This window comes from Bombina bombina, unplaced genomic scaffold, assembly GCF_027579735.1.
Source record: "Bombina bombina isolate aBomBom1 unplaced genomic scaffold, aBomBom1.pri scaffold_2120, whole genome shotgun sequence".
In the NCBI taxonomy this organism is placed as follows: domain Eukaryota; kingdom Metazoa; phylum Chordata; class Amphibia; order Anura; family Bombinatoridae; genus Bombina; species Bombina bombina.
Window position 1 is genome coordinate 13,604 of NW_026513102.1, and position 23,699 is coordinate 37,302.

At 41.3% G+C, this 23,699-nt stretch overlaps 1 protein-coding gene across 1 annotated transcript in view; it reads left to right on the forward strand.

The window, feature by feature from the left end:
• Nucleotides 1-15,616, forward strand: part of LOC128644709 (telomere-associated protein RIF1) — a gene marked incomplete at its 3' end in the record, with an annotated part of 28,249 nt that extends 12,633 nt beyond the window's left edge. The window contains exon 3 of the mRNA XM_053697225.1: nt 15,508-15,616. Within this exon, the coding sequence (XP_053553200.1) occupies nt 15,508-15,616 (109 nt within the window). The remainder of the gene's footprint in view (nt 1-15,507) is intronic.
• Nucleotides 15,617-23,699: the final 8,083 nt, after the last annotated feature.

Here is a 23,699-nt window from a genome sequence, read left to right on the forward strand (position 1 = left end):
CTCATGGGTGATAGTGACAACGGACGCCAGCCTACTAGGATGGGTTGCAGTCTGGAATTCCCTGAAGGCTCAGGGTGTGTGGACTCAGTCGGAGTCTCTACTTCCCATCAATATTCTGGAGTTGAGAGCGATATTCAATGCGCTTCAGGCTTGGCCTCGGTTGGCTTCGGCCAATTTCATCCGATTTCAGTCAGACAACTTCACGACTGTGGCTTACATCAATCATCAGGGAGGAACAAGTAGTTCCTTAGCGATGACAGCAGTAACCAAGATAGTTCAGCAATCTACATCCCAGGAGTGGACAACTGGGAAGCAGATTTTTTTTGAGCAGACAGACGTTTCATCCGGGGGAATGGGAACTCCATCCGGAGATCTTTGCCAACTTGATTCTCAGGTGGGGCAGGCCGGAGCTGGATCTTATGGCGTCTCGTCAGAATACCAAGCTTCCGAGTTACGGATCCAGGTCCAGGGATCCTCAGGCCGAACTGATAGATGCCCTTGCAGGGTCTTGGTCGTCAACCTAGCATGTGTGTTTCTGCCATTTGCTCTTCTTCCCCTGGTGATTGCTCAAGTCAATCAGGAGAGGGCATCGGTGATCCTCATCACTCTTGCGTGGCCTCGCAGGACTTGGTATGCCGATCTGGTGGACATGCCCTCTTTGCTGCCGTGGAAGCTTCCATTGAGGCAGGACCTTCTCATTCAGGGACATTCCATCATCCGAATCTAATTTCTCTGCAGCTGACTGCTTGGAGATTGAACGCTTGATTTTAGCTAAGCTAAAGAGGGTTCTTTGATTCGGTCATTGATACCTTGATCCAGGCACGTAAGCCTGTTACTAGACAGATTTACAATGAAATATGGCATAAATATCTTTATTGGTGTGAATCCAAGGGCTACTCATGGAGTAAGCTTAGGATTCCTATGATTTTATATTTTCTCCAAGAAGGATTGGAGAAAGGGTTATCAGCAAGTTTCTTAAAGGGACAGATTTCTGCTCTATTTATTTTGCTCCACACACGTCTGGCAGATGTTCCGGATGTTCAATCTTTTTGTCAGGCTCTGACTAGAATCAGGCCTGTGTTTAGACCAATTGCTCCTCCTTGGAGTTTGAACCTATGCATTCCATAGATATATTAAGTTGTTATCTTAGAAAGTTTTATTTTTGGTTGCTATTTCTTCTGCTCGCAGAGTTTCTGAGCTTTCGGCATTACAATGTGATTCTCCTTACCTTATTTCTCCTGTTAAGTGTGGTCAGTCCACGGGTCATCATTACTTCTGGGATATTATCTCCTCCCCTACAGGAAGTGCAAGAGGATTCACCCAGCAGAGCTGCTATATAGCTCATCCCCTCTACGTCACCCCCAGTCATTCTCTTGCACCCAACAAATAGATAGGATGTGTGAGAGGACTGTGGTGATTTTATTTAGTTTATTACCTTCAATCAAAAGTTTGTTATTTTATTATAGCACCGGAGTGTGTTATTTATTCTCTGGTAGAATTTGAAGAAGAATCTACCTGAGTTTTTTCTATGATTTTAGCCGGAGTAGTTAAGATCATATTGCTGTTTCTCGGCCATCTGAGGAGAGGTAAACTTCAGATCAGGGGACAGCGGGCAGATTAATCTGCAAAGAGGTATGTAGCAGTTTATTATTTTCTGACATGGAATTGATGAGAAAATCCTGCCATACCGTTATAATGTAAACTCAGCCTTAAATGCAGTAGATGTAGCTGGTATCAGGCTGTCATGTACGTATATTTCACACTTCAGTATTCTGGGGAATGGTACTTCACTGGATTTATACTGTATGCATAGACTTAACCTAATTTGCAGGGACTTGCAATAGGTTTTAAATAACAATAAATTTATTGAGGTTAAACATTTTTTTGCTGGCATGTAAAATCGTTTATTTCTCTGAGGTACTGGGTGAAAAAATGTTTTGGGCACTATTCTTTCCACTTGGCAATAGTTTTGTTTAAATTAAAGCAGTTTTCTGATCTCTCTCACTGTTATGTGTGAGGGGGAGGGGCCATTTTTGGCGCTTTTACTACGCATCAAAAAACTCAGTCAGAAGTTCATTTTCTTCCTGCATGATCCGGTTCATCTCTACAGAACTCAGGGATCTCCAAAGCTTGTTTTGAGGGAGGTAATCATTCACAGCAGAGCTGTGAAGATTGTAGTTGACTGTGATAAAAAACATTTATTTGTGTATTTTTTCTGCTAACAGGGTTAGTTATCCTTTGCTAATGGGAACAATCCTTTGCTAGAATTGTGTATTTTTTACAAAGATTTGATGCTATAACTTATTTATTTTCAACTGTCATAATTTTTTCTGTGCTTCTTATAGGCACAGTTCGTTTTCATATTATTTCCAAGTTGCTAGTTTATTGCTAGTGTGTTAAACATGTCTGATTCAGAGGAAGATACATGTGCTATATGTGCTAATGCCAAAGTGGAGCCCAATAGAAATTTATGTACTAATTGTATTGATGTTACTATAAATAAAAGTCAATCTGTACAAACTGAACATATTTCACCTAACAACGAGGGGAGAGTTATGCCGACTAACTCGCCTCACGTGTCAGTACCTGCATCTCCTGCTCGGGAGGTGCGTGATATTGTAGCGCCGAGTACATCTGGGCGGCCATTTCAAATCACATTACAGGATATGGCTACTGTTATGACTGAAGTTTTGGCTAAATTACCAGAACTTAGAGGCAAGCGTGATCACTCTGGGGTGAGAACAGAGTGCACTGATAATATTAGGGCCATGTCAGACACTGCGTCACAGGTGGCAGAACATGAGGACGGAGAACTTCATTCTGTGGATGACGGTTCTGATCCAAACAGACTGGATTCAGATATTTCAAATTTTAAATTTAAGCTGGAAAACCTCCGTGTATTACTAGGGGAGGTGTTAGCGGCTCTGAATGATTGTAACACAGTTGCAATACCAGAGAAAATGTGTAGGTTGGATAAATATTTTGCGGTACCGGCGAGTACTGATGTTTTTCCTATACCTAAGAGACTTACTGAAATTGTTACTAAGGAGTGGGATAGGCCCGGTGTGCCGTTCTCACCTCCTCCGATATTTAGAAAAATGTTTCCAATAGACGCCACCACACGGGACTTATGGCAAACGGTCCCTAAGGTGGAGGGAGCAGTTTCTACTTTAGCTAAGCGTACCACTATCCCGGTGGAGGATAGCTGTGCTTTTTCAGATCCAATGGATAAAAAATTAGAGGGTTACCTTAAGAAAATGTTTGTTCAACAAGGTTTTATATTGCAACCTCTTGCATGTATTGCGCCTGTCACGGCTGCAGCAGCATTTTGGTTTGAGTCTCTGGAAGAGACACTTCAATCATCTACACTAGATGAGATTACACACAAACTTAAAGCCCTTAAGTTAGCTAACTCATTTATTTCAGATGCCGTAGTACATTTAACTAAACTTACGGCTAAGAATTCCGGATTTGCCATTCAGGCACGCAGAGCACTGTGGCTAAAATCCTGGTCAGCTGATGTTACTTCTAAATCTAAATTGCTTAATATACCTTTCAAAGGGCAAACCTTATTCGGGCCCGGGTTGAAAGAGATTATCGCTGACATTACAGGAGGTAAAGGCCATGCCCTGCCTCAGGACAAAGCCAAACCTAGGGCTAGACAGTCTAATTTTCGTTCCTTTCGTAATTTCAAAGCAGGAACAGCATCAACTTCCTCTGCACCAAAACAGGAAGGAGCTGTTGCTCGCTACAGACAAGGCTGGAAACCTAACCAGTCCTGGAACAAGGGCAAGCAGGCCAGGAAACCTGCTGCTGCCCCTAAGACTGCATGAATCGAGGGCCCCCGATCCGGGACCGGATCTAGTAGGGGGCAGACTTTCTCTCTTCGCCCAGGCTTGGGCAAGAGATGTTCAGGATCCCTGGGCGTTAGAGATCATATCTCAGGGATACCTTCTGGACTTCAAATCCTCTCCCCCAAGAGGGAGATTTCATCTGTCAAGGTTGTCAACAAACCAAATAAAGAAAGAAGCGTTCCTACGCTGCGTACAAGATCTTTTATTAATGGGAGTGATCCATCCAGTTCCGCGGTCGGAACAAGGACAAGGGTTTTACTCAAATCTGTTTCAGGCCAATCTTAGATTTAAAGATCCTAAACAAATTCCTAAGAGTTCCATCGTTCAAGATGGAAACTATTCGAACAATTTTGCCCATGATCCAAGAGGGTCAGTACATGACCACAGTGGATTTAAAGGATGCTTACCTTCACATACCGATTCACAGAAATCATTACCGGTATCTAAGGTTTGCCTTTCTAGACAGGCATTACCAGTTTGTAGCTCTTCCATTCGGATTGGCTACGGCTCCAAGAATCTTCACAAAGGTTCTGGGTACTCTTCTGGTGGTACTAAGACCGCGAGGAATTTCGGTAGCTCCGTACCTAGACGACATTCTGATACAAGCTTCGAGCTTTCAAACTGCCAAGTCTCATACAGAGTTAGTACTGGCATTTCTAAGATCGCATGGATGGAAGGTGAACGAAAAGAAGAGTTCTCTCTTTCCACTCACAAGAGTTCCCTTCTTGGGGACTCTGATAGATTCTGTAGAAATGAAGATTTACCTGACAGAAGACAGGTTAACAAAGCTTCAAAATGCATGCCGTGTCCTTCATTCCATTCAACACCCGTCAGTAGCTCAATGCATGGAGGTGATCGGCTTAATGGTAGCGGCAATGGACATAGTACCTTTTGCACGTCTACATCTCAGACCGCTGCAATTGTGCATGCTAAGTCAGTGGAATGGGGATTACTCAGATTTGTCCCCCACTCTGAATCTGAATCAAGAGACCAGAAATTCTCTTCTATGGTGGCTTTATCGGCCACACCTGTCCAGGGGGATGCCATTCAGCAGGCCGGACTGGACAATTGTAACAACAGACGCCAGCCTACTAGGTTGGGGCGCTGTCTGGAATTCTCTGAAGGCTCAGGGACTATGGAATCAGGAGGAGAGTCTCCTTCCAATAAACATTCTGGAATTGAGAGCAGTTCTCAATGCCCTACTGGCTTGGCCCCACTTAACAACTCGGGGGTTCATCAGGTTTCAGTCGGACAACATCACGACTGTAGCTTACATCAACCATCAGGGAGGGACAAGAAGCTCCCTAGCAATGATGGAAGTATCAAAGATAATTCGCTGGGCAGAGTCTCACTCTTGCCACCTGTCTGCAATCCACATCCCGGGAGTGGAGAACTGGGAGGCGGATTTCTTAAGTCGTCAGACTTTTCATCCGGGGGAGTGGGAACTTCATCCGGAGGTCTTTGCCCAGATACTTCGACGTTGGGGCAAACCAGAGATAGATCTCATGGCGTCTCGTCAGAACGCCAAGCTTCCTCGCTACGGGTCCAGATCCAGTGATCCGGGAGCGGTTTTGATAGATGCTTTGACAGCACCTTGGACCTTCGGGATGGCTTATGTGTTTCCACCCTTCCCGATGCTTCCTCGATTGATTGCCAGAATCAAACAGGAGAGAGCATCAGTGATTCTAATAGCACCTGCATGGCCACGCAGGACTTGGTATGCAGATCTAGTGGACATGTCATCCTGTCCGCCTTGGTCTCTACCTCTGAAACAGGACCTTCTGATCCAGGGTCCATTCAAACATCAAAATCTAACTTCTCTGAAGCTGACTGCTTGGAAATTGAACGCTTGATTTTATCAAAACGTGGGTTTTCTGAGCCAGTTATTGATACCTTAATACAGGCTAGGAAGCCTGTTACCAGAAGGATTTACCATAAAATATGGCGTAAATACTTATATTGGTGCGAATCCAAGAGTTACTCATGGAGTAAGGTTAGAATTCCAAGGATATTGTCTTTTCTACAAGAAGGTTTAGAAAAGGGGTTATCCGCTAGTTCTTTAAAGGGACAGATTTCAGCTCTGTCCATTCTTTTACACAAACGTCTGTCAGAAGTTCCGGACGTTCAAGCTTTTTGTCAGGCTTTAGCTAGGATCAAGCCTGTGTTTAAAACTGTTGCTCCGCCATGGAGTTTGAACTTAGTTCTTAATGTTTTACAGGGTGTTCCGTTTGAACCCCTTCATTCCATTGATATCAAGTTGTTATCTTGGAAAGTTCTGTTTTTAATGGCTATTTCCTCGGCTCGAAGAGTCTCTGAGTTATCTGCCTTACATTGTGATTCTCCTTATCTGATTTTTCATTCTGACAAGGTAGTTCTGCGTACTAAACCTGGGTTCCTACCTAAGGTGGTCACTAACAGGAATATCAATCAAGAGATTGTTGTTCCATCTTTGTGTCCTAATCCTTCCTCGAAGAAGGAACGTCTGCTACACAATCTAGATGTAGTCCGTGCCCTGAAATTTTATCTACAGGCAACTAAGGATTTTCGTCAAACGTCTTCCCTGTTTGTCGTTTATTCTGGTCAGAGGAGAGGTCAAGCAGCTTCGGCTACCTCTCTCTCTTTTTGGCTTCGTAGCATAATACGATTAGCCTATGAGACTGCTGGACAGCAGCCTCCTGAAAGAATTACAGCTCATTCTACTAGAGCTGTGGCTTCCACTTGGGCCTTTAAGAATGAGGCTTCTGTTGAACAGATTTGCAAGGCTGCAACTTGGTCTTCTCTTCATACTTTTTCCAAATTTTACAAATTTGACATTTTTGCTTCTTCGGAGGCTGTTTTTGGGAGAAAGGTTCTTCAGGCAGTGGTTCCCTCCGTATAAAGAGCCTGCCTGTCCCTCCCGTCATCCGTGTACTTTTGCTTTGGTATTGGTATCCCAGAAGTAATGATGACCCGTGGACTGACCACACTTAACAGGAGAAAACAAAATTTATGCTTACCTGATAAATTCATTTCTCCTGTAGTGTGGTCAGTCCACGGCCCGCCCTGTTTTTTTATGGCAGGCTAAAAAAATTTTTGGATTATACTCCAGTCACCACTACACCCTTGGGCTTCTCCTTTCTCGTTGGTCCTTTGGTCGAATGACTGGAGGTGACGTAGAGGGGAGGAGCTATATAGCAGCTCTGCTGGGTGAATCCTCTTGCACTTCCTGTAGGGGAGGAGATAATATCCCAGAAGTAATGATGACCCGTGGACTGACCACACTACAGGAGAAATGAATTTATCAGGTAAGCATAAATTTTGTTTTTTCATTCCAATAAGGTAGTGTTACGTACCAAACCTGGTTTTCTTCCTAAGGTTGTTTCCAACGAAAATATTAATCAGGAAATTATTGTTCCTTCATTGTGTCCTAATCCTTCTAAGAAGGAGCATCTGTTACATCATTTGGACGTAGTCCGTGCCCTGAAGTTTTACTTGCAGGCGCCTAAGGAATTTCGTCAATCTTCATTATTTGTTGTTTTTTTTCTGGGAAATGTAGGGGTCAGAAACCTACGGCTACCTCTTTTTTTTTGGCTGAAGAGTGTCATCCGTTTTGCATATGAGACTGCTGGACAGCAGCCTCCTGAACGAATTACGGCTCATTCCACTAGGGCTGTGACTTCCTCATGAACATTTAAAAATGTTGCTTCTGTTGAACATATTTGCCAGGCAGCAACTTGGTCGTCTCTTCACACTTTTTACAAATTTTGCAAATTTTATACTTTTTTGCCTCGTCCGAGGCTGTTTTGGGGAGAAAGGGTCTTCAAGCAGTGGTGCCTTCTGTTTAGGTTCCTGTCTTGTCCCTCCCTTTCATCCGTGTCCTATAGCTTTGGTTTTGTATCCCATAAGCAAGGATGAAATCCGTGGACTCGTCGTATCTTGTAAAAGAAAAGTAAATTTATGCTTACCTGATGAATTTTATTTCTTTTACATTACGACGAGTTCACAGACCACCCTGTTTTTTATAAGAGTTATTCTTAACTTCGGTCGAATGACTGGAGTGGGAGGGAAGGAAGGAGCTATATATATACAGCTCTGCTGTGGTGCTCTTTGCCGCCTCCTGCTGACCAGGAGGCGATATCCTATAAGTAAGGATGAAATCCGTGGACTCGTCGCATCGTAAAAGAAATAAATACATTTATCAGGTAAGCATAAATTTCCTTTTTCTTACATGGGGTATAGTCTTTCCTTCAAATTGACTGGTTTTTTTTTTTTTGTTTGTTTTTTCGTTACATTTCGCGGGCAAAATTAGGCTTGTGAGGTCGCAAAATGCTGATATTTAATGCGTCATTATTGGCGCGAAGATACATTCGGTAACGCAAATTCGTAATTTCCAGTGTTTTAGTTGACACCAGGTTTCCTTGCACAAGGATGCGTCTGCCCTGTGAATATAAAAGATTTTATTGCTGATGCAATTCAGAAAACTTTGTCTGCTATTCTGCCTTCTAATAAACGTAAAAGGTCTTTTAAAACTTCTCATAAAGTTGATGAAATTTCAAAGACCGACAACATACTGAATTATCGTCCTGAGTATCTGATTCAGAAGATCATACCTCAGATATTGACACTGACAAATCTAATTATCTCTTTAAGATGGAGTATATACGTTCCTTGTTAAGAGGTGTTAATTACTTTGGATATTGAGGAATCTAATCCTCTTGATACTAAAACTAGTAAACATTTAAATTAGGTTTATAAACCTCCTGTGGTTACTCCAGAGGTTTTTCCAGTTCGTGATGCTATTTATGATATGATTTCAGAGGAATGGGATAGGCCTGGTGGTACTTGTATTCCTTCTTCTAGGTTTAAAAAGTTGTATCCTTTGCCAGCAGGTAGATTGGAAATTTGGGAAAAAATCCCCAAAATTGATGGGGCTATTTCTACTCTTGCCAAACGTACTACTTTTCCTATTGAAGATAGTACCTCTTTTAAGGATCCTTTAGATAGGAAACTTTAATCTTATCTAAGGAAAGCTTATTTATTTGCTGGCTATATTCTTAGGCTTGCTATATCTATGGCTGATGTTGCAGCTGCATCAACTTTTTGGTTGGAAAGCTTAGCGCAACAGGAAACAGATCCTGATTTGTCTAGCATTGTTTGCTTACTTCAACTTGCTAATCATTTTATCTGTGATGCCATTTTTGATATGATCAAAATTGATGTTAAATCTATATCTTTAGCTATTTTAGCTCAAAGAGCTTTGTGGCTCAAATATTGGAATGCTGACATGGTATCTAAGTCTAGATTACTATCTCTTTCCATGGTAACAATTTGTTTGGTTCTTAGTTGGATTCAATTTTTTTCAACTGTCACTGGGGGGAAGGGAGTTTTTTGCCTCAGGACAAAAGATCTAAGGGTAAATCTAAAGCTTCTAATCGTTTACATTCTTTTCGACAGAATAAGGAACAGAAAGCCAATCCTTCCCCCAAAGAATCTGGTTCTAATTGGAAACTTTCTTCAAGTTGGAATAAATCCAAGCCCCCAAGTCTGCATGAAGGTGGAGCCCTCATTCCAGCTCAGCAGGTGGGGGACAGATTAAATTTTTTCCAAAACATTTAGGCAGATTCTGTCCAAAATCAGTGGATTCAGTGTATTGTTTCTCAAGGGTATCGAATAGGATTCGGAGTAAGACCTGTGAAGATTTTTTTTTTTTCCTCACACGTTCCAGCAAATCCAGTGAAGGCTCAGGCTTTTCTGAAGTGTGTTTCAGATCTAGAGCTTTCAGAGGTAATCAAAACAGTTCCGTTTCAGGGTCTGGGGTTTTATTCAAATCTATGAATTGTCCCAAAGAAAGAAAATTCATTCAGGCCAGTTCTGGATCTGAACATTTTTAATAGTTTTGTAAGAGTGCCAACTTTCAAAATGGGGACTATAAGGACTTTTTTCTGCTTTTTTTTCAGCAAGGTCAATTATATGTCCTTGATAGACTTACAGGATGCATATCTTCATATTCCGATTCATCCAGACCACTATTGGTTTCTGAGATTCTCTTTTCTAGACAAGCATAAACAATTTGTTGCTCTTCTATTTGGCCTAGTGACAGCTTCAAGAATGTTTTCGAAGGTTCTCGGTGCCCTACTGTCTGTAATCAGAGAACAGGGTATTGCAGTGTTTCCTTATTTGGACGATATCTTGGTACTAGCTCAGTCTTTACATTCTGACGAATCTCACACAAATCAACTAGTGTTGTTTCTTCAAAGACATGGTTGGAGGATCAATTTACCAAAAAGTTATTTGATTCCTCAGACAAGGGTCACCTTTAATTTATCAGGTAAGCATAAATTCTGTTTTTTAGGTTTCCAGACTAACAGACAAGAGACAAATTAAATTGGTTTCAGCTTGTCAAAACCTTCAGTCTCAATCATTCCCTTCAGTGACTATGTGCATGGAAGTTTTAGGTCTCATGACTGCAGCATTGGACGCGATCCCCTTTGCTTGTTTTCATGTGTGACCTCTGCAGCTTTGCATGCTGAATCAATGGTGCAGGGATTATACTCGGATATCACAGTTGATATACTTAAATCCCAACATTCAACTCTCTCTGTCCTGGTGGTTAGTCCATCATCGTATTATTCAAGGGACAGATTTTGTTCGTCCTGCCTGGACTATGATTTCAACAGATGCAAGTCTCACAGGTTGGGGAGCTTTTTTAGGGGTCTCTGACAGCACAAGGAGTTTGGAATCCTCAAAACGCGAGGTTACCAATCAATATTTTAGAATCCTGTGCTATTTTCAGGGCTATTCAGGCTTGGCCGCTATTAAATAGAGAATTATTCATTCATTTTCAGACAGTCAATATCACAACTGTGGCATATGTCAATCATCAAGGGGGGACTCGCAGTCTTTTAGCAATGAAAGAAGTATCTCTGATAATTTCTTGGGCGGAATCCAACTCCTGTCTAATTTCTGCGATACATATCCCAGGTGTAGACAATTGGGAAGCGGATTGTCTCAGTCGTCAGTCTTTACATCCAGGGGGGTGGTCTTTTTATCCAGATATATTTTGTCAGATTATACAGATGTGGGGTCTCCCCAAAATAGATCTGATGGCTTCTCATCTAAACAAGAAGCTTCCCAGGTACCTTTCCAGGTCCAGGGATCCTCAGGCGGAGATGCTGGATGCGTTTTACCAACCTGCTTAAATTTTTTCGCCTCTAGTTCTTTTTCCAAGGGTGATCTCCAAGATCATATTGGAACAATCGCATGCGTTTCTGATAGCACCAGCATGGCCTCACAGGTTTTGGTATGCAGATTTTGTCCGGATGTCCAGTTGCCAACCTTGGCCACTTCCTTTAAGGCCGTTTTTCTATCAGGATCTCAAATTGCTAAATTTGAAGGTATGGAAATTGAACGCTTAGTACTTGGTCATAGAGGTTTCTCTGACTCAGTAATTAATACTATGCTACAAGTCTGTTTCAAGGAAAATTTATTATCGGTTTTGGAAAACCTATATTTCATGGTGTTTTTCTCAAATTCTCTTGGCATTCTTGTAGGATTTCTAGAATTTTACAGTTTCTTCAGGATGGTTTGGATAAAGGTTTGTCTGCAAGTACCTTGAAGGGACAAATATCTGCTCTTTCTGTTTTATTTCATAGAAAGATTGCTAAACTTCCTGATAGTCACTGTTTTGTTCAGGCTTTGGTTCGTATCAAGCCTGTTGTTAAATCAATTTATGCATTATCTGCTTTTGTGAGTCTCCTTTTCTGATTTTTCATCAGGATAAGGCTGTTTTGCGGACTTCGTTTAAATTTCTTCCTAAGGTTGTTCATTCTAACAACATTAGTAGGGAAATTGTTGTTCCTTCCTTGTGTCCTAATTCCAAGAATACTCTTGAAAGATCTTTACATTCTTTGGATGTTGTAAGAGCTTTGAAATATGTTGAAGCTACTAAAGATTTCAGGAAGACTTCTAGTCTGTTGTTTTTTCTGGTCCTAGGAAAGGTCAGAAAGCCTCTGCCTTTTCTTTGGCATCTTTGTTAAAGCTTTTGATTCACAAGGCTTATTTAGAGGCAGTACAGTCTCCGCCTGAGAATTACGGCTCGTTCTACCCAGATCAGTCGCCACTACTTGGGCTTTTAAGAATGAAGCTTCGGTTGATCAGATTTGCAAAGCAGCAATTTGGCCTTCTTTGCATACTTTTACTAAATTTTACCATTTTTATGTATTTGCTTCTTCTGAAGCAGCCTTTGGTAGAAAAGTTCTTCAGGCAGCTATCTCTGTTTCATTCTTCTGCTTATGATTTAAGTTTTTTTCTTGAAATTTATAAGACTTATTTTTTTGTTGATTTAATTTTTTTCACCGCAAATAGCTGTTTTTATTTTATCCCTCCCTTTCTTGGGTATTTCTATCCCATACTTCACTAGCTCATGGACTCTTGCCAATTACATGAAAGAAAACATAATTTATGTAATAACTTACCTGATAAATTCATTTCTTTCATATTGGCAAGAGTCCATTAGCCCCACCCTTTTTTATAGTGGTTATGATTTTTGTATAAAAAGCACAATTTTATTTCCAGTTCCTCCTTTTTTTGTATGCTTTTTTACTCCTTATTTTATCGCCCCACTACTTAGCTATTCGTTAGACTTAATTGTGGGTGTGGTGGGGGTGTATTTATAGGCATTTTGAGGTTTAGGAAACTTTGCCCCTCCTGGTAGGATTGTATTTCCCATACCTCTATAGGTATAAAGCTCATATAGCTCATGGACTCTTGCCAATATGAAATTAATTTATCTGGTAAATTCTTACATAAATTGTTTTCCCGCTATTGGTGGATTGTCTGGTCTGGATGCGCGGGCAGGTTTGTCTTCCTCTGTTCCGAGTTGTATTACTCTGAGAGGTGGTGTGCAGGGGTCCCCTGCCTTCTGTGGGGGGCTATGGCACCAACGTTTGCCTGCTCAAGGTAGTTTTTGTTTGGAAAATAGTTTCTTCAGTATCTTTGACTGTTGTCTATTCCATTTTAATACCTTTGGTCGGACTACGGTCTTTGACTTTGGGGTGTATTGCGTCCTCGCTGTAACGCTAGCCTTGGGCTTTGTCAGTACGGATGGCCGCCCTTCAGGGGTTAGGCAGTTGTCCATTTTTCTTCGATGCTCTGTTTGTGGTTTCGTGGGCGGTGCCTTACATTAATTCTCTGGGATGGCGAGCAGGGCCCTGGATTATAATTTGCCTTCGGGTATTGATGTTACCCTGCCTGTGTGTGTATCACTTGTTGCCACTTGCCTACAAGTTTTTTTGCGATCCAATTGCACTGGGTGCTGATTCTTAGACTTTTCAGGAATCCTTCATGACTCTTGGGTTTAAGGCTATTTCTAGATCGCCAAGTCTACGGACTTTAAGGTTGCGCTCCTTGGAGGAGACAGTTTAGGGTTCTTTTGGAAATTGTATCTTTTGATCGACCATTGTCAAGGATCCTGGCCTTGGGCTATCTCTCTCCATGGATGGGTGTGGACGGTTTAGTTTCACACTTGATGTTTGTGGTCCTGTGGGCCCCTTTCGTAGGGACTGGGGCTCTGTGAGACATGCCTGGCTGTGGCTTAGGCTTTAGGTCTTTTTGACGGGTCCCTACTGGTCTTCTGGTGCATTTACAATGTTCCTGTAGACTACAGGTGTTTTTCAACTGGGTTGGCGATGTGGCCGGGGAGTCTCGCCTCTATGGTAGGGTGTTTATCCTGTTTTTATTCCCTTCTCTTCCAAAGTAGGGTTTGGGTTCTCCGGGTTCGGCGTTCCTTTAGTATTTGTGAAATCCTGGGGGTCCTCTGTCTTGCCTTGCAGGTTTTTTTTTTCCTTCTTGTGTTTCAGGATCCTGGAAGGGAAGCTGTGATATAGTGTCTGGTTCCTCCGTTCCTGCAGCGGGAGGCTGAGGGTTTGCTCCCGTGGAGGCTTCTACTACGTGTATCAGATATATGGATGCTGAGGTTTTTGGGGGACTTCCTCCCTTGGGAAGTGTGCCCTTTTTTTGCCCATGACTGCGTGTAGGGGGTCTCGTACCCAAGCACAATTTTTATCCTGACTCACGGTAGCATGCCGTTTGTAGCAGCGGTCTAACAGGGGACTTTGTTCCTAGTTGATCCTTTCTTTCCTTTCCGGTAGTCTGGGCTAGCCTTTGGGCTGGGACCGTTATCCTGGAGGAAAGGTTGGGGGTCGGTTACTCTATGCAGTGTTGACAGTTTTCTGCTGTTTGTCCTTTCCTTTGAGGGAGGATTTTGGTTGTCCTCCTTTCTACTGGTGCCGGGAGGGGAGACTCCTTGGAGCCGCTATTCGGAGGGCTGTAAGCCCTTGGAGGTTTGCAGTTGGAACCATCTACAGCTATTTGCTCAGTGATGGTGTAACCAGTTACAGCTAATTGCTTTTGTCTGGATGCAAGCATTGAAGCGCCTTTAGGAGATTTGAGTTAGCAATAGGGTCAGCCTTCCTTTTGGAGACTGGTTTTTGAGAGTTCTTGTTCAAGCAGTTTGAGACCTCTTTTCTAGCTGCTGGGATAATTATCCTGTTTTCTGCTTTCTCTGCCTATCTAGCCTTCTGATCTAGATATTTTATGGGGCATCGGGGGACTCATGAATTTCCTGGACTACCTTAGGGTATGGGATTAGGGACATGAGGGGTTCCTCGAGTCCTTTTGGGACATATTTACCTGTGTATGGATCCTTTCTTTGTCGGTACTTGTGTTCTAGGGAGTTTGTCTCCCTGGGCGCTGTATTTGTAAGAAAACCATGGGTTGTTCTCTAGGTGTTGAGTGGGAAAAGTTCATTTGTATTTTCCTCGTCTCTGGTTCCCCTTTGGGGGGCAGATGCAGTCACTATCTTTGGCCGGGTACCTTCTTGGGAGTCGTGACCTGCGGGGCACACACCTCGGAGGTTGTTTGGGGCCTGACGGACTCTAGGTCTGAGTAGTCTCTAGTTCGGCTCTGCCGGTGGTGTAACTGATGTGCAGTTATCTGGGCTCTGGTTTTCTCCAGTGTCGTTTGTTTTGGGTGTCTAGTAATTCAGGCTGTGGTGGGGGCCGCCTTTTGTACCCACCCGTTGTTAGCTTTTAGTGTCCTCTAGCTGGGGTACTGTTTTCCCAAAAGTAATGAATGCAGCTGTGGACTCTTCCCTTTTAAGAAGAAAAACATAAATTGTGCTTACCTGATAGTTTCATTTTCTTCTGAAGGGAAGAGTCCACAGCTCCTGCCCGTGTTTTTATCTCTGAGGCGGCTGTAATTTTTTGTTCTTTTGGCACCTTTTTTTCACCCTGATATTTCTCCTACTGTTCCTTGTTCCCTTGGCAGAATGACTGGGGAATGATTGAAGTGGGGGCGGTATTTAAGCCTTTGGCTGGGGTGTGTCTGCTGCCTCCTGGTGGCCAGGTTCTGAATTTCCAAAAGTAATGAATGCACCTGTGGACTCTTCCCTTCAGAAGAAAATTAAATTTTCAGGTAAGCATAATTTGTTTTTCTTATTCTAAGTGATAACATAGGTAACTTAACGCTGTTGATATGAATATATTGATTACAAACTTTATAATGGTACTTGAGTTTGGAATAAAATACTTGGTTAGAAATGGTAATTAATTAAAAAGTAACGACATCAAGCAAGATTTGAATCTTAATTCCTATAATTTTATGCACCTTATTATAGACAAAATCGAAAGGATTTGATGAGTTTGCTGTTCTTGACGAGAATGAAAAACCTTTGAATGGATTAGATGACAAACACTGTTCTTTCGATGAAGAGAAACTTGCATCAGGTATGGAATTCTATTCCCTTGTAGTATTTGGATTCCAGCTTTTGCTTAAAATACTCTTAAGGGGTGCTTTGCATAGATGCTGTTAAAGTGGTATACAAGCTTTATATTTTTAAACAAACACTTTTTGTTTGTAATTTCAACAGTTAAAGGGACACTGAACCCAATTTTTTTTTTCATGATTCAGATAGAGCATGCCATTTTAAGCAACGTTCTAATTTGCTCCTATTATCCATTTTTTTGTTCTCTTGCTATATTTATTTGAAAAAATGCATCTAAGCTTTTTTTGGTTCAGTACTCTGGACAGCACTTTTTTATTGGTGGATTAATTTATCCACCAATCGGCAAGAACAACCCAGGTTGTTCACCAAAATTGGGCCGGCATCTAAACTTACATTCTTGTATTTCAAATAAAGATACCAAGAGAATGAAGAAAATTTGATAATAGGAGTAAATTAGAAAGTTGCTTAAAATGTTATGCTCTATCTGAATCACACAAAAAAAATTGGATTCGGTGTCCCTAATTGTGATTCTAAAACATGTAAAGTTTACCATCACTTTCAATATTTCTTTTATATTTAACTGCTTGTCTTTCTAATGACACAGTGAGTCCACGGATCATCATAAATTACTGTTGGGAATATCACTCCTGGCCAGCAGGAGGAGGCAAAGAGCACCATAACACCCCAGTCATTCCCTTTGCCTGCAGTGCAAGGAGGAGGTGATGTTTTAGGTGTCTGATAAGTCTTCTTCAATCAAGATTTTATTATTTTAAAGCAGAGTAGTAGGGTTGCTCTGATCTTTTCTGGGATCTAGCCTTAGTCCACGTCCGTCTCTTCAGTAGGGCAGTGGTGGCTTTTGAGCACTTGGGAACTTGTAAAGTACAATCCTCACTGCGCTTTCTCAAGGTTTTTTGCTGCCCTAATCAGAAAGCCTGAGTAAGATTACTCAGATTCTTTATTTTTTCACAGTTCCATGTTAGGTGCTGCACCCTCTTTAACCAGGTGAGCTGTCCTGCTGCTGGACAGCATGTCTTCAGATAAGTGCCATATATTTTTTTTCTTTGGGAAGGAAAATTTGGTACTTTTTTAGCAGCTAAATGCTGTTTAAGATAAAAGGGGGACATTTTTTATTAACCAATATGTGGGGTTAATCATAAGGCAGTGTTGCAGGCACTTAAGACTGTAAGGAGAGATGGTTTTTTATTAGTTGCTGTTAGCTCCGTTGGAAATACGGACAGAACTTAGTGTTTCACTTTTAGTGCGGCTATGTAATGCTTCATTATCAGGTAATATGAAGTTTCTGAGAATTTGTCCGCCGGGACCACTCCATACACAAACGAGGAGGGTCCTTTTAATAGACTGTTCTTTCTCCGTTTGGTGCACTTTCCGTTGTGACTGCTTGGAGATTGGCTGCGGGATAGTGACGCAGTTGTCGGCTGCTCCGTTGTAATAGTTAATTGCACTGCTGTCGCAGGTCCGGATCGTCTGTGAGGGAGAATTGATCTCAGACTGAAGGACAGGTAGGCACTTCAGTTAAAACTGCTGAGGTGTTTAGGTTGCCTGGGGTTATTGCGCTACTTGTTTCTAATTGTAAAAAGGTGCAATACTATTATTTTAAGGTAAAAGAAAAACATGTTTGTTTGTTTTTTCTTTCTATTTTGACATTATTGCAAGGATGGATCAGGAGGCTTTACAAGTTGTTGCATGCCAGCTGTGTTTTGATGCCCAGGTGGAACCTCCAGTTCCTTTTTGTTCCTCATGCATTGAGAGAACTTTGAGTTATAGGGATAAGATTTTTGATCATGAGCCATTATTTGTTAAGGCGGATGCTGTTCAGGTGTGTCCTGTAGCGGATATGCCGCAGCTTTCTCCTCAAGCGTCCCAAGCGTTTCAGTCTCCACATGCAGTGCCCTGTGTTTCCTCTCTCAATCCGGTAGGATTTTCTTTGCAGGACATTGCTACACAGGTATCCTCTGCGGTATCTGAGGCATTGTCCGCTTTCCCCATGCTGCAGGAAAGGTGTAAAAGGAAACTTCAGAAACCTTACTAACCGATTCCTTATCAAGTTGTGGTTACCCAGGGTGTCCCTTCAGTCGGAGGAAGACACTTTTGTAGCGTCTTGAGGGTGAAATCTCAGACTTATTTCCTTATAATTTTTATTATAATTCCTTCTTCTGATGCTGAGGTTGTATCCTTCAGATTTAAGCTAGAACACCTTCGCTTATTACTCAAGGAGGTTTTGGCTACTTTGGATGACTCAGATACCGATGTTCCCTCCGCAGTGGAGGTTTCTTTCATGTAATTAGCAAGAGTCCATGAGCTAGTGACGTATGGGATATACATTCCTACCAGGAGGGGCAAAGTTTCCCAAACCTCAAAATGCCTATAAATACACCCCTCACCACACCCACAATTCAGTTTTACAAACTTTGCCTCCTATGGAGGTGGTGAAGTAAGTTTGTGCTAGATTCTACGTTGATATGCGCTCCGCAGCAGGTTGGAGCCCGGTTTTCCTCTCAGCGTGCAGTGTATGTCAGAGGGATGTGAGGAGAGTATTGCCTATTTTTGAATGCAGTGATCTCCTTCTACGGGGTCTATTTCATAGGTTCTCTGTTATCGGTCGTAGAGATTCATCTCTTACCTCCCTTTTCAGATCGACGATATACTCTTATTTATATACCATTACCTCTGCTGATTTTCGTTTCAGTACTGGTTTGGCTTTCTACAAACATGTAGATGAGTGTCCTGGGGTAAGTAAGTCTTATTTTCTGTGACACTCTAAGCTATGGTTGGGCACTTTGTTTATAAAGTTCTAAATATATGTATTCAAACATTTATTTGCCTTGACTCAGGATGTTAAACATTCCTTATTTTCAGACAGTCAGTTTCATATTTGGGATAATGCATTTGAATCAATCATTTTTTCTTACCTTAAAAATTTGACTTTTTTTCCCTGTGGGCTGTTAGGCTCGCGGGGGCTGAAAATGCTTAATTTTATTGCGGCATTCTTGGTGCGGACTTTTTTGGCGCAAAAAATCTTTTCTGTTTCCGGCGTCATACATGTCGCCGGAAGTTGCGTCATTTTTGACGTCCTTTTGCGCCAAAGATGTCGGCGTTCCGGATGTGGCGTCATTTTTTGCGCCAAAAAGCATTTAGGCGCCAAATAATGTGGGCGTCTTATTTGGCGCTAAAAAATATGGGCGTCGCTTTTGTCTCCACATTATTTCAGTCTCATTTTTTCTTTGCTTCTGGTTGCTAGAAGCTTGTTTATTGGCATTTTTTCCCATTCCTGAAACTGTCATTTAAGGAATTTGATCAATTTTGCTTTATATGTTGTTTTTTCTCTTACATATTGCAAGATGTCTCACGTTGCATCTGAGTCAGAAGATACTTCAGGAAAATCGCTGTCTAGTGCTGGAACTACCAAAGCTAAGTGTATCTGCTGTAAACTTTTGGTAGCTATTCCTCCAGCTGTTGTTTGTATTAATTGTCATGACAAACTTGTTAATGCAGATAATATTTCCTTTAGTAATGTACCATTGCCTGTTGCAGTTCCTTCAACATCTAAGGTTCAGAATGTTCCTGATAACATAAGAGATTTTGTTTCTGAATCCATCAAGAAGGCTATGTCTGTTATTCCTCCTTCTAGTAAACATAAAAAATCTTTTAAAACTTCTCTTTCTACAGATGAATTTTTAAATGAACATCATCATTCTGATGACTCTTCTGGTTCAGAGGATTCTGTCTCAGAGATTGATGCTGATAAATCTTCATATTTATTTAAAATGGAATTTATTCGTTCTTTACTTAAAGAAGTACTAATTGCTTTAGAAATTGAGGATTCTGGTCCTCTTGATACTAATTCTAAACGTTTAGATAAGGTCTTTAAATCTCCTGTGGTTATTCCAGAAGTTTTTCCTGTTCCTAATGCTATTTCTGAAGTAATTTCCAGAGAATGGGATAAATTGGGTAATTAATTTACTCCTTCTAAACGTTTTAAGCAATTATATCCTGTGCCGTCTGACAGATTAGAATTTTGGGACAAAATCCCTAGAGTTGATGGGGCTATTTCTACCCTTGCTAAACGTACTACTATTCCTACGTCAGATGGTACTTCGTTTAAGGATCCTTTAGATAGGAAAATTGAATCCTTTCTAAGAAAAGCTTATCTGTGTTCAGGTAATCTTCTTAGACCTGCTATATCATTGGCTGATGTTGCTGCAGCTTCAACTTTTTGGTTGGAAACTTTAGCGCAACAAGTAACAGATCATGATTCTCATAATATTATTATTCTTCTTCAACATGCTAATAATTTTATCTGTGATGCCATTTTTGATATCAGAGTTGATGTCGGCTTTATGTCTAGCTATTTTAGCTAGAAGAGCTTTATGGCTTAAAACTTGGAATGCTGATATGGCTTCTAAATCAACTCTACTTTCCATTTCTTTCCAGGGTAACAAATTATTTGGTTCTCAGTTGGATTCTATTATCTCAACTGTTACTGGTGGGAAAGGAACTTTTTTACCACAGGATAAAAAATCTAAGGGTATAAACAGGGCTAATAATCGTTTTCGTTCCTTTCGTTTCAACAAAGAACAAAAGCCTGATCCTTCATCCTCAGGAGCAGTTTCAGTTTGGAAACCATCTCCAGTCTGGAATAAATCCAAGCCTTCTAGAAGGGCAAAGCCAGCTTCTAAGTCAACATGAAGGTGCGGCCCTCATTCCAGCTCAGCTGGTAGGGGGCAGGTTACGTTTTTTCAAAGATATTTGGATCAATTCTGTTCACAATCTTTGGATTCAGAACATTGTTTCAGAAGGGTACAGAATTGGTTTCAAGATGAGACCTCCTGCAAAGAGATTTTTTCTTTCTCGTGTCCCAGTAAATCCAGTGAAAGCTCAAGCATTTCTGAATTGTGTTTCAGATCTAGAGTTGGCTGGAGTAATTATGCCAGTTCCAGTTCTGGAACAGGGGATGGGGTTTTATTCAAATCTCTTCATTGTACCAAAGAAGGAGAATTCCTTCAGACCAGTTCTGGATCTAAAAATATTGAATCGTTATGTAAGGATACCAACGTTCAAAATGGTAACTGTAAGGACTATCTTGCCTTTTGTTCAGCAAGGGCATTATATGTCCACAATAGATTTACAGGATGCATATCTGCATATTCCGATTCATCCAGATCATTATCAGTTCCTGAGATTCTCTTTTCTGGACAAGCATTACCAGTTTGTGGCTCTGCCGTTTGGCCTAGCTACAGCTCCAAGAATTTTTACAAAGGTTCTCGGTGCCCTTCTGTCTGTAATCAGAGAACAGGGTATTGTGGTATTTCCTTATTTGGACGATATCTTGGTACTTGCTCAGTCTTTACATTTAGCAGAATCTCATACGAATCGACTTGTGTTGTTTCTTCAAGATCATGGTTGGAGGATCAATTCACCAAAAAGTTCATTGATTCCTCAGACAAGGGTAACCTTTCTGGGTTTCCAGATAGATTCAGTGTCCATGACTCTGTCTTTATCAGACAAGAGACGTCTAAAATTGATTTCAGCTTGTCGAAACCTTCAGTCACAATCATTCCCTTCGGTAGCCTTATGCATGGAAATTCTAGGTCTTATGACTGCTGCATCGGACGCGATCCCCTTTGCTCGTTTTCACATGCGACCTCTTCAGCTCTGTATGCTGAATCAATGGTGCAAGGATTACACAAAGATATCTCAATTAATATCTTTAAAACCGATTGTACGACACTCTCTAACGTGGTGGACAGATCACCATCGTTTAATTCAGGGGGCTTCTTTTGTGCTTCCGACCTGGACTGTAATTTCAACAGATGCAAGTCTCACAGGTTGGGGAGCTGTGTGGGGATCTCTGACGGCACAAGGAGTTTGGGAATCTCAGGAGGTGAGATTACCGATCAATATTTTGGAACTCCGTGCAATTTTCAGAGCTCTTCAGTCTTGGCCTCTTCTGAAGAGAGAATCGTTCATATGTTTTCAGACAGACAATGTCACAACTGTGGCATGCATCAATCATCAAGGAGGGACTCACAGTCCTCTGGCTATGAAAGAAGTATCTCGAATTTTGGTTTGGGCGGAGTCCAGCTCCTGTCTAATCTCTGCGGTTCATATCCCAGGTATAGACAATTGGGAAGCGTATTATCTGTCGCCAAACGTTGCATCCGGGCGAATGGTCTCTTCACCCAGAGGTATTTCTTCAGATTGTTCAAATGTGGGAGCTTCCAGAAATAGATCTGATGGCGTCTCATCTAAACAAGAAACTTCCCAGGTATCTGTCCAGATCCTGGGATCCTCAGGCGGAAGCAGTGGATGCATTATCTCTTCCTTGGAAGTATCATCCTGCCTATATCTTTCTGCCTCTAGTTCTTCTTCCAAGAGTAATCTCCAAGATTCTGAAGGAATGCTCGTTGTTCTGCTGGTAGCTCCGGCATGGCCTCACAGGTTTTGGTATGCGGATCTTGTCCGGATGGCCTCTTGCCATCCGTGGACTCTTCCGCTAAGACCAGACCTTCTGTCGCAAGGTCCTTTTTTCCATCAGGATCTCAAATCCTTAAATTTAAAGGTATGGAGATTGAACGCTTGATTCTTGGTCAAAGAGGTTTCTCTGACTCTGTGATTAATACTATGTTACAGGCTCGTAAATCTGTATCCAGAGAGATATATTATAGAGTCTGGAAGACTTATATTTCTTGGTGTCTTTCTCATCATTTTTCTTGGCATTCTTTTAGAATTCCGAGAATTTTACAGTTTCTTCAGGATGGTTTAGATAAAGGTTTATCCGCAAGTTCTTTGAAAGGACAAATCTCTGCTCTTTCTGTTCTTTTTCACAGAAAGATTGCTAATCTTCCTGATATTCATTGTTTTGTACAAGCTTTGGTTCGTATAAAACCTGTCATTAAGTCAATTTCTCCTCCTTGGAGTTTGAATTTGGTTCTTGGGGCTCTTCAAGCTCCTCTGTTTGAACCTATGCATTCATTGGACATTAAATTACTTTCTTGGAAAGTTTTGTTCCTTTTGGCGATCTCTTCTGCCAGAAGAGTCTCTGAATTATCTGCTCTTTCTTGTGAGTCTCCTTTTCTGATTTTTCATCAGGATAAGGCGGTGTTGCAAACTTCTTTTGAATTTTTACCTAAAGTTGTGAATTCCAACAACATTAGTAGAGATATTGTGGTTCCTTCATTATGTCCTAATCCTAAGAATTCTAAGGAGAAATCGTTGCATTCTTTGGATGTGGTTAGAGCTTTGAAATATTATGTTGAAGCTACTAAGTCTTTCCGAAAGACTTCTAGTCTATTTTTCATCTTTTCTGGTTCTAGAAAAAGCCAGAAAGCTTCTGCCATTTCTTTGGCATCTTGGTTGAAATCTTTAATTCATCATGCCTATGTCGAGTCGGGTAAAACTCCGCCTCAAAGGATTACAGCTCATTCTACTAGGTCAGTTTCTACTTCCTGGGCGTTTAGGAATGAAGCTTCGATTGATCAGATTTGCAAAGCAGCAACTTGGTCCTCTTTGCATACTTTTACTAAATTCTACCATTTTGATGTATTTTCTTCTTCTGAAGCAGTTTTTGGTAGAAAAGTACTTCAGGCAGCGGTTTCAGTTTGAATCTTCTGTTTATGTTTTTCATTAAACTTTATTTTGGGTGTGGATTATTTTCAGCAGGAATTGGCTGACTTTATTTTATCCCTCCCTCTCTAGTGACTCTTGCGTGGAAAGATCCACATATTGGGTAATCATTATCCCATACGTCACTAGCTCATGGACTCTTGCTAATTACATGAAAGAAAACATAATTTATGTAAGAACTTACCTGATAAATTCATTTCTTTCATATTAGCAAGAGTCCATGAGGCCCGCCCTTTTTTGTGGTGGTTATGATTTTTTTGTATAAAGCACAATTATTCCAATTCCTTATTTTATATGCTTTCGCACTTTTTTCTTATCACCCCACTTCTTGGCTATTCGTTAAACTGAATTGTGGGTGTGGTGAGGGGTGTATTTATAGGCATTTTGAGGTTTGGGAAACTTTGCCCCTCCTGGTAGGAATGTATATCCCATACGTCACT